Here is a 13195-nt window from a genome sequence, read left to right on the forward strand (position 1 = left end):
GCCTCGGTCCAGAGGCTGCAGTGGGTGAGACAGCACAAAGGTGAAGGAATGGTGCAGGGCTGCATCACCTTTGTAGAACTGTGATTGTCTGCCGTCGGCGGGGCAGGAACCTTTCCCCCTTCCAGAGGCTTACATCACGACAGTCCTTTCTCCTGAGCTGGCGTGGTTGGCCTTCTGTGGAGTTTGTGAGACAGGCTAGGAAGAAAGATATTTCTGCTCACATTCCCTGTTTTTCAGAAGTCTGAGAAATGCAGCTTCACACCTAAAAACGCGGCTTTTATTACTGGAGTTCCCATAACAGCTCTGTAAAGCAGTCAGGCAAGTAGCATCACGCAGTTAAAAGCCAAGGCCTGGGGAGCCTCATTGCTGAACCTGAGAACTGTACCTCGGGAGATGCCGTGCACTTAGTGTGGCTGCAGTGAACTTCGAACGCAGCTCTAAGGAAATGAATTAGGATATGATAAGGTTTGGGTGCCACTGGAAACTGAACCGAGGCCTCTGCACTGAGCTATACCTCAGTCTTTTAAATTTTTTCTTAATTTTTGAGAAAAGTTCTCATTAAATTGCTAAATTGTCCTGGCTGGGCTCCAACTTGCAACCCTCCTGCCTCAGCCTCCCAAAGATCTGGAATTACAGGAGTGCACCACTACATCCAGACAAGGTACATTTAAAAAAGTACACAGGACTGGGAAGTAGCTCAGTGATAAATCACCTATCTTAAACACACAGCCCTCAGTTTGCTCCCTCCCCCCCAGGACCACACACACACACACACACACACACACCAGAACAAAATATATCAAAACACAACTGTGTTTTCAAAGCGCCCTGTAACAGCACCCAGATCAGACCGAACACTCAGCACTACTGAGCTGTTTTAAGCAAAAGCACTTTCCCAGAGTGCAGGTGAGCCTCTCCTCAAGAGGCACAGAGAGGGAACTGGAGGGTCCCAGCTCAACACAGGAGGGGCTCCCTGTGGCCTCACACTTCACTCTTCTTCCTCAGGAGAATCACAGCCCCATCACAGTACTCATAGCGTTGGGAACATCGGTCCACCTCGTGACACCCAGCAGTGTCTCATCCAGACTAACAGATACCTGGTACCAACACTTTGCCATCTCTTTACAGAAACAAGGATGGTGTCCTCTGCACTACAGGTTACAGAGGTGACACCACCCGCTGCAGGCATTAGGACTCGATACGAAACTGCACTTTGCAGCATGACTTTCACGCTGTGTACCTTCTGTTTGGCTGCCTCCTCAGAGTTCTTGAGTACTTCAGGAAATCTTTAACTCATCCTCTCTTTTTAACTTCTCTGAGTACTGTGTTCCTGCTCCTGCTCCTGGTAAAGAAGACAAAGATGAGGTGGACTTGGGGGTCTGATGGCACCTCTTGGCCTCAGTGTTGTGATGGTTGAGGGTCTGCAGCGGCCAGTTTGAGGTGCTGCTACCTTGTACACCTGCAAAAGACTGAGGCATTGGTTGAAGGCAGGAATACTGACTATACCACTGGGTTTCTAAAGAGAGACAGAGACAGAGAGGGAGAGACAAGACAGACAGACTGAAGGAGAGGCCCCACGTGAGAGGGTCGGGGGCGGCCCGCAGCCCGCCTCCTGTGCCTGGTGGCTTGGGAAGGGTCGCTCCTAGCAGAAGGGCCAGTGAAGGTGGGGAATGCGCTGGGGCCATGCTGGGAAGCCTTTTTTGAGTGAAGTCTTAAAGCCAGCCTCTCTTCTGCCTGATAAATAATTGGAAGGAGAAGCAATGAATTTTTTCCTGACAGTTGTTGCTTACGAGGGCCAGGGCTTCATTTGCAAATGAAAGGGCTGCGGTTGGAGTAGTTGAAATCACAATGGACTCTGACTCCTTTCACAGAGTAGTGTGAAAGAATCTCCGGGTGATAAATGGGGGCTGCTGGACTGATTACTTGTAAACAAAGCTCCGGGATGACCTCTAAATTTTTTTTAATTAAAAGAAAACAGGGTTTCCTAGTGGCAGGCGTGGGTCTGCTCCTCATTTGAATTTTGACTATGCGCGGTGGAGCAGATCTTTGTTCCCTGGCAGGGAAGCGGTGCTGCCCCCTGGCTACCCTGATTCTCCAGCCTGGAAGAAAGGCTGTGCCCCGGTGCAGGAGCCGGCTGGCCTCAGCTGCAGCAAGGAGGCCTCATGTGTGCCAGGCAGGGGCTGTCTGTATCACCGACCACGCCCCAGCCCCAGGGAATCTGGGGTTGATTGGCACAGTGCCCGCTCTCATGCCAGTGTGGCAGCCCCAGGTGTGGGAAAGTGAACCCAGGCTGTCCCAGGCAGATTGCATGCCCGGCTTCCTCTGTCACTGGGCCCCAGGTCCTTGACCCTCTTCCACGTGGCCCACTTTGAAGCTCCTGGCAGAAGTCCTGTCCCAGCTCTTGCTTGTCCGTCTGCTGTGTGGTCCAGGGCTTCCGCCAGCACTGCTCTTCTCCAGCACTAAGGAAGGTTGTTCTCAGAGGATGCTTGAGCAGCCACAGTGGACAGAACAAGCTGGTCAGGAAGGGGTGGGTGATGAGCCACAGACAGGACAGGGATGCAAAGATTATTCATAAAATGAAGGGAGGAGAGCTGCCCAGGTCACCTCTGCCAGGGCGTTGTGCCCATGGTGCAGTGACAGGTGCCTGCCCCAGGCATGCCGTGGTCTCCGTGCCCTGCATAGCCAACTGGGGTGGCCCTGCTGATACCCCAGCCTCCTGACGGGTGGGAGCTATACGGTCTCCGCTTAGCTTTCAGCATCTGGCAGAACCTTATTGAAATAGTAAATCATTGTTCATTTAAGCATGGAGCTGCTGGTTTCAGATGGAACAGGCTATTTCGTGACTGAGAGTGGACAACATAGTTTTTTGTCTAAAACACATGTCTTATGCTGGGTGTGCGCAGTTTGCAGTAGTCGATCACCAGAAGCCACATCACAGAGGTGCAGTGGGAGAGATATAGAGGTGGCTCAGGTCTGCTGACCCTCCCCCTGCCCCCTGCCTCCTGCCCCCTGCCCTCTGCCCTCTGCCTGTAGGGTTCCTGGCACTCTGCTGGTTCTCCCCTGGGAGTAGCCTGAGTTCGGAAGCGTTGGCTTGGAGTCCTGCTCCCTGCGCTTAGCTGGTGCCCACGTGGGGTCCAGCTCCAAGCCTTCCTCTGAAGCAGAGCAGTGAGGACTTGCCATTTTGTCAGCCAGTAGCTGCACGTGGAGTGGATGTGTGAAGCATAACTTCTCTCCTTTGTTGGCCTGTCTTTTAATTTCATTGTTTAGGGCCTCGGAGGGTTTGGATTTTATGCTGTTCCTAAAATATCTAAGCTCTGCTGAGAAATGGGGGATACTCTGGGCTGTAGCACCCTGAGGTGAAGGGTGTGACCATGCCTTCCTGCAGCTGTGGGTTTAGCTGACCGTTCACTGATTCTTATTTGCTAATCCAGAACTGTGTTGGGGATTTTTCTGGGTCTTGGTCACATAGGCAAATGCTCTTCTGTTGAGCTATGCCACAGCCACCAAATTTGGGTAAATTCTCTTTCTGAGACAATGACTTTTTTTTTGGTACCAGGGATCAAACTCAAGACCTTGCAAGAGGCAGGTGCTTATGCTGCTAAGCTAAATCCCCAGCTTGAGACAATGTCTTGCCATGTAGTTCAGATCAGCCTTGAAGTATGCAGCCCAGACAGGCTTTGAATTCATGGCTATCCTCCTGCCTCAGTCTTTTTTTTTTTTTTTTTTTTTTTTTTAGAAAAACCTAATTTATTTGTTAAGCTGTTACAAAGACAAAACAATTATCATCAGGAATACTTTAAGAACCTCATCCCAGTTCACTTGTTCTGTTACAGAAAACTAACCTAAGATGGTAGAAATTAAAGGCTATAACCTAAGAGGCTATAACAAAACAGACTGGAAAAACAAGATGGAAGGGGCAGAAGCTACCCAGAAGCACTTGTATCAGTGGTAGGATTTGCAACTGGGATGTTTCTCAAGAGACCACTTTGAGAGGTCTGAATTAATCTCAGCCCCAAAATAGTGAGACTCTTGCCTCTGTGGAGAAAAACAGGAGACTGATCCTTCTGAGATCTCTGCCCTTTCTTTTAGGGATAAGGATTTCTTTAAGCCCCAAAGACCTGCAACCCCTCCCCCCCATCTTAAGTTTAGTCTATTTCCTGCCCAATTCCTGTACATTTTTACCACACTGGCCTGCTAGTGTATGAACAATGCATACAGTAAAGGCAGAAATTACAGGCATAGTCAGTGGGTAGCTAGACACAAAATTTGAGGGTAAATCATAAATTATAAATACCCCCTTGGTTAAGCTAATTCACCTTTGTTAATAAAGGTCCTAGTTTCTTCTGCTGGTGACAACTTGCTGTCTCAGTATAGTTTATCTTGAGGAAGAACTGGTTTAAGTGAGTTTTGGAGAAGGAAAAAGACTTTCATCAACCTCTTCAGAGGAAAGAGGCACCAAGTTCTCTCCTACAATTAAGAGCAGAATCTTAAAGCAACATAAATCATTTTCAGTGATCAACATCTGCGTCCTCAAACTGTCCTGCAACTGTTGGTGCAGTATCTACTTCCATGCCATCTTCATAATCTCTTACTGAATCTTCTGTCCGTACCCCAGCCATGTTATACTGGCTGCTCACAGACTGGGAAAGCATTCCTTCTAATCTCTCCAGTGTGGCCTGCCCTTCTGCTGTTAAATGGGATAATCCTTCTTCATAGGTGTAAAATGTGGGGATATCCCCCTGTCCTTGTTCATGAGCTTCCACATCGTACTCTTCTCCATCATAATCATCTGAGTCTTCATCCTCAGGATCTGGATGCAAGGCTTGGCATTCACACATTGCAGTGAACATTGCCTCCAACGCTGATTTATCAGTAGGCACAAATCTAAATTCAGTAATAGGTTCAACATCATCATCACTGTCTTCTTCTTCTTCATCAAGAGAGTCTTTTATTTCTTCTCCAAATTTAGAATTCACCATAACATACAAATGTTCTCGTGGATAGGCATTTAGGTCCCTGGACACAGCATGTAAACTAATGGTGGGGTATTCCAGTGAGAATCCTAATCCGGAACCATCTAACCAAGACAGGCGGCTTTCAGAGATGTAAAGGGTGGCAGTGCCGAGGCCGTTTCCGTTCAGCACAGCCTCGGTATCTGGCTGCTGGTGCCGGAGCCCCTCAGTCGACCCAGGTGGCGGAAAACTTTTGAGGAAGCTCATTGCAGCTGGCAACATCGGAACACAGGATCGGAAAAAGCCGGGCCACCGCAATCCCCTGCCTCAGTCTTTCATGTGCTGGGATTACCAGTGTGTGCCACCACACCCTGTGAATTATTATTTCAATAAAATCATCACTACGTGTTTCTTATTAAAGTTACAATAGGGTATAGTCACGCATGGTGGTGCACACCTGTACCACCAGCACGCGGGAGGCTGAGACAGTTTCACTGTGAGTTCACGGCCGGCCTGGAATGCATAGCAAGACCCTGGCTCAAAATCCTGAAGCATAATAATGGAGACACACATGAATAAAGGCAGAGAGAGTGAACTTTCACTTGATAAAGTGTTTTAGCCTTTTGTTTTAAGCAAGTGTTTCCCTCAGGTTGGTTTGATTTTTTACACGGAAGCTCCTTTTTGGTGGCTGCTGGTATTTTGTACTCAAGAGGATCTACTTAGACTGAACCAGGAGGACTGCAGGTTCAAGCCGAGCCCAGGCGACTTGGTGAGACACAGCCTCAAGACAGAAAATAGGATGGGCTGGGATGTCACTCTGTCACTCTGTGACGGAGTCCTTGGGTTCCATTCCCAGTGCCACAACAAGCAGAAAGAAGAAAAGAAAGAATGAGAGATCTCTCCACTCCATTCACTGGAGAATGCTATGGTGCCTTCTGCAGATGCCACGGGTCTCTGGGGCTTGGGCAGGGTTGAGGCAGAGTCGCTGTGATTCAGGAGCTGGGTGGCATGGGTTAGGTGTGGGCGCTCTCACCAGACCTTGCAGTAGTCAGGGTGCAGTGTTGGCATCGCGTGTCCTTCACCCGCCCTTTGCAGCTGCTCAAAGCTCTACCTAGGCCAGTGTTGCCCAGGAGTCCCCTGGAGCCCTCATAGGGTGGTTCAGATGCATGTTTCCAGCCAGCTCTGGATAGACTGGTAGCTTGCTGGTGGCCTGGGGTTAACAAGAAGACTGTTCTCCCAGCCCCCATCTCCCGACCAGTGCGACTCCATCCCTCCAGCTTTCTCACCCTGGATGGTCCTTGCTTTTGGTGTACTTCCTGCCTGTCTGCTCCAACCTGGCCTCTGTCCTGAGAAAGGTGCAGACAGCAGCAAGGGAGAGCACTGCAGGACAGGACCCAGGGTGCCACCCTCCTGGCTCTGGGTGCCTTGCTGTGTCAGGGCAAGTGTGCATGCTGTGTTTTCACACGCATGTGTTTACATTGGCATGCTCTGTGCTGCAGAGCTATCTGTCACCTGGCAACCTTCAGCACCCAGTGCCTCCTCACTGGGGACACAATGGGGACCATGGCACATTCTGTGGCACTTGCCAGCCAATGGGGATTTGTAAACACAGCACAGTGTTGGGGTGTTTTTGTGGTACTGTGGATTGAATTTAGAGCTCAGTCAAACCTTGTTACTTCCCCAGTCCCTTTTTGGTTTTTGTTTTGAGACTGAGTTGCCAAAGCTGGGCTGGAACTTGCAATCCTCCTACTTCAACCTCCCAGAGTGCTGGATTACAGGTGTGCACCACCACGCCTGGCCAGAACTTCCTGCGATCCTGCTAGATCACACTTGCCATCCCTCAGATCTTAACCCCAACTTCTTCCCTCTCCACTATGGGTTTTCTCTGTGACTGCTGAGTTGCTTCCTCACCCCCACTGCACAGGCCGCACCTCAGGGTCTGTAACCCAGGCTGCTGCCTCCTGCCCTCTGCCTGCAGCACAATCGTATTTCACCCCTCCCCTTCTCCTTTGGCGGGGTGGGGGTGGGGCACCTGGGTGATGTTGAGCCGAGCATTCGCCTTGGTCCTGTTTCCGGAGCTTCCAGCGTCCTCAGCCAGCCAGAGTTCAGTTTGACTCCCTACGAACGATGCTCAAGCCCTTCATTCATGGAGGGGACTGAATGCTCTGTGCAACCTCCAGAAATAGAGGGTGCGGGTTTGTTGGGAGTTGGGAGTTTAAAGGAAAAAGGCCACATTCTCTACTTTTTCTTAATCTGTGTCTGCAGTGCTTCGAGATCACACTCCTTGCGGGAGCTGGTACATGACATGACACGTCTGCGTTCTCTCTCCATCTTCCCCTCCAGCTGTCTGATTTGGTTCGCCCGGTACGGTTTCAGTGTGCTTCCAGACTCCCACAGATGACTCATGCCTGCCCTTCTTACACGGAGCAGTGCTTCACTGTGTGCAAACACCTTGTTTTCCTTGTCCCTCCATCTGCAGATGACACGCAGGCCGCTTCCGAGGTACAGTGTTGTGAGCCGTGCTCTGTGATGTGGATGTGCACGGGCTACTGTAACATGGCATCTTAACGCGTGCAGGGTGACCCCGGGAGGGGAATTCCTGAGTCTGATGGAAGGCCTCCTCTTAGTTTTGAGGAATCTCCTCCATAAGGATTGCCATGGTGGTTGTGCCAGTTTACATGAAAAGTAATTTACTTCTTAGCATTTGGCTGTGACATAGAGGAGTCTCTCACAAAGGTGGGGAAGACCCAGCCAGACGTGTGTGGTGGCACACACCTGTCTTGCTGGATACTCAGGAGGCTGAGGTGGAAGGAGCCAAGCTCAAGGCCAACTTGGGCGAGATGCTGTCCAAAAAATTAAATGGAAGGGGCAGGTGAAGTAGTAGTCTGGTACTCTTTCTTGTTTTCCTCAGTGCTGGGGCTGCAGCCTGCTGTGTTGTCCCCGCCAAGTGCTCTCCGAGCTGCAGTGCAGCCTGTGGTCTGAGTTTGGTGTGCTAGGCGGGCCTGCCGGGCCAGCAGTAGGTGTTAAGGCCCAGTAGACACAGGCATGGGGCGGTGGAGGCTTCCCGAGGGTAGCAGGCAGCAGGAGTGGCCAGGAAGTGTGATTTAGCGGCAACCAAGTAGCAAGAATATGCAAGGAGCAGCTGCCTGCGTGGGAGGCAGCTGAGGGGCTAAGGTAGCTCTGGAGCACCTGCCAGACATGCACGTGGCCCCAGGTCCGGTCCCCAGTCCTGTGCATGAGTGTGTACATGCACACACATGCATGCACACACCCCCAGGTTATTGCCTGTGTCTCTAATGGCTGGCTTTCTGCCTGCAAATGAAGAGATGCAGTACATTTAATAAATTAAACCATTGAAGATCCATGAGCATTGGCCTCTGCCATCAGGAACTGCTTTCCCTTTGTGATCTACCCGCCTGCCGCCCGCCTGCCGGTCCTCTCTTGGGTTTAGGAAGCGTCTTTTTACATGGTCCCGCCCTTGCAGCCACCCAGCTGTCAGCACTCAGCACTCGCCCAGCAGAAGGGTGCCACTTGACCAGGGCCCGCTTCCTGTGGAGGCTGGTGGCTGTGGGCCAGGGGCTGGCATTCTGCTGACCTCTCCTCTGGGCTTGTACCAAGGGAGCATGGGAAGCAGTGGCCCTTGTGAAAATACGCTGACCAGTGGATGGTAGGTGAGCAGAGGGGAGAGATTTATGAGCAACATCCTGTTCTCGAATCACTGCTGGGCCGGAAAAGGGGGAGCAGCTACAGGGTGAGGCAGGAAGGCAGCTTGGGAGCCAGGTCTGTGGCAGGGCTGGAGCCCAAAGCTTTCCTGGCCCTTGGTTTCATCGATGCTTGTGTAATTGTGATGAGAAGAGAGGGAGTGGATGCCTAGGGTAGAGTGCAAGGTGGTGCCCTTGTCCCAGTCTCACAGGCCCCCCAGCTGTGGGGCCTGTGCTCCCCTGGCATTCTGTGCCCAGGTCTATGCCAGAGCAGAGGGTGAGGGTAGATAGCTCATACGAGGACTGGGGACCAGCAGAGACTACTGGGCACCGCTGGACATGGCAGCCTCAGGTCTGTGGTGGTGGAGTGGCCCACCCTGCCCTGCCCTGCAGGGTTGGGGCCAAGGTGGGTGTAGAGGGGAGGATGCTTCCCTGAGCTTGGCTCAGGCAGAGCCATCAGGGTTTGGAGGAGAAACCTGGCGGTCACAGAGGGGTCTCGTGTTGCCGTACAGGGTGAAGACCATCACCTGGGGACACCGAGTCCACATGTTGTGGTGATAGGATGTTGCTCAAGTCAGATGCCACCTCTTCTTGGAGCGCGCCTTGGTGCCATGCAGGAATAGGGTGTTAGGGTTTCGACTTCCTCCGTCCATCTCCCGCTGAAGGTGGTGCTTCTGATCCGGGGTCATCGGGCTGGAGTTCGGGCTGGCCACCCCCCTCCCCCGTGATCACAGCAGAGATCACTCAGGTGCTGCCTGCTTATCATCAGTGTACCACACTCAAGGCACGCTCATTGGCTGAGCTCGGTGATGGCCTGGTCACCGCAGCAGGTGCCACCCCAGGTCTGCAGCTGCAGGGACTGAATCCAGGGACTTCATACTGAGCTATATTCCCAGCATTTTAAGAAAACTGAAAAAAATTTTGTGGGGTAGAGGTTCTCACAAAATTGTTTAGTAGCCTACACTGAGCTTGCGTTTATGAGTCTCCTGTCTCTGCCTTCCAGAATTCCAAAATTACAGGGTGTGCCACACGCCTGACTTCTGGTAGGTTGTTTGAAGAAGAAGAAAATGAGCAGTGTGCGGGCACAGTGGCTGTTGCCTGTAACCCCAGCTCAGGGGAGGCTTAGACAGGACTATCTGACCTGGCCATTGTGCAAGACCCAGTCTCAAATATGAAGGACTGGGGATGTGGCCCAGTGCTGCCTGAGTGCAATTCCCTGTATGGGAAGGATGGTTAGCAATACTGTGTTTCTGAGGTGTCTGCAGCCAGCAGGGGTTTGCCCAGGGTTGCTGAGTGATGCAGAGGAGCTCATTGGAAGTGGAGAGCCATGGTGGTGTCGGGAAAAGGCTTTGAGGCATTTGTGTTAGCAGTGCCCTGGTCGCGAAGTGTGCAGGGTCAGAAACATGGCCCTTCTGTGCCAGGAGGGAGTGGAGAGCACTGTGGCACTTCCTTCCATCCTAGGACCTGGGACAGTGGAGCCAGCTGAGGCACAGGCGTCTTCTGACGGAGGAGGCCAGACTGCAGGGCAGGGGGAGGGGAGCGTAGGGAAGAGAGCAGCAGGGCCTGGGGAACTGTGGCCCACAGGTTCCTGAGACCTCGTCTAGGGGAGATGCGAAGGCCTCCCTCATCCATGCTTTCCTGAAAGTTAGAGGGAAAGACCAGGTGGTGGTTTGTAAATGGAACCTGATTACCGTTCAGTGCACTGACTGCTTTGTTCACAGGGTCTGCTTGCAGGTTGGGGAGTAAGTGGCAGCACCATGGCATTTTGGTGGGTCACCAATGATGGGACAGGGTTGGAGCCCTAGATGAGGGAGTGCAGCAGGGAGAAGGGAGGCCTGAAGGGCAGGCAGAGGCTCTGGGCGCTCTGGTGTGTGGAAGGGGCGGTCAGGGAGGGGCAGGGTCTGGCCAGGCCAAGCAGGCACACGAGGTTCACACAGCCTGCCTGGGAGGGCCTGGGGTGCACTGGGGAAAGAGTCCGTGGATTGCTTTGAGTTGACTTCAACTCCAACCAGGATCGCACTGCGGTCTCCAGCCCCGCCTCACCCACTCACTGGTCTCCATGTAGAGTGCTGTGTTCCTTCTCGACACAGGGTGAGCGTGGATGTGGGTGGTGGGGTGAGACCAGCTATAGCCACCCTGGCCTGGTTTCAGGAAGCAGATGCTTTGTAAGGAGAATGGAGGCAGCTGGGGACCGGAAGGGCCGCACTCTCCTTGGCAGGTCATCCTTTCTGGGCGCTGGTGCCTTCCCTTTTCTTAAATCCGTGTTTATGGCCACAGTGTTAACTTTCTTGAGTGGAGTGGTACCTGTAACAACACATCTTTTTTTTTTTTTTTTTTTTTTGTCTTTTTCTTTTTTATCAGTACCGGGGATTGAACTCATGATTGCCTGCTTGCAAGGCAGGCGCTTATGCCGCTGAGCTAAATCCCCAGCCCCCACATCTTTTGTTTTTAAGCTCTATTTGCCCACTTATTCAGGGATCCCTCCAGCAGCCAGATCTGATCCTCCAAGGTGGGCAGAGTGGTCCCTGTTGCGTTTAACCTGGAAGAGGGGCTGCAGCCTGGGAGACGCTCCCATAGGAGAGAAGAGGCAGCCCTAGGTGCCTGGTGCCAGCTCTTCCTGGGGAGAGCCTCGGCGTTGGCTGAGTTCTAGAGAGCACTGGTGGCTAGTGCACATGGAGGATGTCATCACGTAGGGGTGTGCTGTGGCTCTCCTGTGCCCGGCCCTGCTTCCAGACCTTTGCCTTGGGGTGGTGTCCAGGGCACCGCCACCGTGGCTGGCTTTGTGCCCTGCACCTCCGGGTGACTGTGGCCTTGGCCTCCGCTTGGCTGGATCCTTGCTGCCCGGAGAAACACAGCATGCGCTGTCCCCCCACCCCAATCCAGGTCTTCCCATGCCTGTTTATGACTGTTTGGGTTCCTCCCCATACGCCTCAGTTTTCATGGGGGAATCATATTTATCCCCCTGAGCTTTAATTTCAGCTCAGCAGACATCTCCCGTGGTCTTTGCACTCTGTTGCGCTGGGAGCATGGAATTCGTGAGGGCAGAACTTTACTAATGGAGCCTGTGGGCCCGGACCAGGTGTTGGACACACAGTGACCAATAAAACGGGCTTCTGCTTCCTGCCCCAGCAGTGTGCATGGCGGCAGACAGGACAGGAATCAAACTTAAAACCGATGTGTGAAGCTTGGGTGTGTAGCTGGGTGAAAGAGCACTTTCTTCCCCTTGTGAGGCTCTAGGTTCCATATGCAGTCAGCGTCAGAGATTATTGGAGCTGGGCATGGTGAGGCAGGCCTGTGATCCTTGCATTTGGGAAGCTGAGGCAGGAGGGTTGGGAGTTCACAGCCAGTATGTGTCAACAAAATTAAACTACTGTAAACTAAAGTACAGTAAGGGAAAAAGTGCACTGAAGAGTAATTGTTAGAGGCATGTTGAGAAGACTCAGCAGGGTTGGACATGCAGAGTGGCCAGACAGGGTGCTGAGCTCAGTGCTGGAGGGGGATGAGGAGGGCAGTACCAGGGGCTTGTTGGTTTTGGTTTTATTTTGTGTTATAGTACTGGGGATGGAACCCAGGCCCTTGCCTGTGCTGGGCAAGCACTGGACCACTGAGCTACATGATGGTTTTTTTTTTTTTGTCTTTTTTTTATTAGTACCAGGGATCAAACTCACAACTGCCTGCTTGCAAGGCAGACGCTTATGCCGCTGAGCTAAATCCCCAGCCCCTACAATGCTGTTTTTTAAGACAGGGTCTCAATGAACTATCCAGGTTTGACTCAAGCTCAGGATCCCCCTGCTTCAGCCTCCCACAAAGCTAGGATTAAACCTGTGGGCAGCAGTGAGAAGTGGGCGGCATGAAGGGGCTCTGCAGCCTGCACCTTGTACACTGTGCTTGCTGTTGTTTTGAGTTGCACTGTGCTGTGTCCCCAGTGGCCATGCTGAAATCAGGAGCGCCAGGGCCTTGTCACGCGCGGTGGATTCTCATGTAAACCGATCTTGTGAAAGATATCAGGATATTTCATAACTTCCTTTTCTAATAAGTGGACTAGGTGTTCAAAAAAGGAGCACTGACTCTGTTAGGGTCAACAAGTCAGTTCATGGAGAGCTGAGCAGTGTCCCACCCACAGCTAGTGCCGGTGGTGAGAATCTGGGGTGGTGTGTCGTGGGAATGAGCCCTGGCTTCTTGTGGGCGCACGAAAGATTTACATGGGGGAGCTTGGTGCTGATTTTGTTATTGGCTTTTTTTGGGGAGGGGATCTTTTCGAGATGAGATATCCCTATGCAGTTCAGGCTGGCCTTGGGCTCACTTTGTAGCCCAGGCTGGTCCCAAACTTGCAAATGATTCTCCTGCCTCAGCCTCCCAAGAGCTGGGAGGACAGCAGTATACCACCATGTCCAGCTTTCAAAGACTTTTTTGTTTTGTTTTTTTGATTCCAGGGATCAAACTCAGGATCTTGGGCTTGTCGTAGGTGCTTAGGCCTCTGAGGTAAGCTTCCACCCAGGGCAGCCTTTTTTTTTAGGACAAGATCTGACTGTGTAGTTTAGG

General features: G+C 52.1%; 2 protein-coding genes across 3 annotated transcripts in view; one reads left to right on the plus strand and one right to left on the minus strand.

Moving 5' to 3' along the window:
• Aff1 (ALF transcription elongation factor 1) overlaps nt 1–13195 on the plus strand; it is a 143232-nt gene that overhangs the window by 12692 nt on the left and 117345 nt on the right. The window lies entirely within an intron of this gene.
• Nucleotides 4406–5269, minus strand: LOC100714394 (methylosome subunit pICln-like). The gene has a single exon (XM_063249398.1). The coding sequence runs from the start codon at nt 5232–5234 to the stop codon at nt 4509–4511; it is 726 nt and encodes a 241-aa protein (XP_063105468.1). The 5' UTR covers nt 5235–5269; the 3' UTR covers nt 4406–4508.

This window comes from Cavia porcellus, unplaced genomic scaffold (assembly GCF_034190915.1).
Source record: "Cavia porcellus strain 051 isolate PalLab524CR breed Dunkin Hartley unplaced genomic scaffold, mCavPor4.1 scaffold_5, whole genome shotgun sequence".
NCBI lineage: Eukaryota > Metazoa > Chordata > Mammalia > Rodentia > Caviidae > Cavia > Cavia porcellus.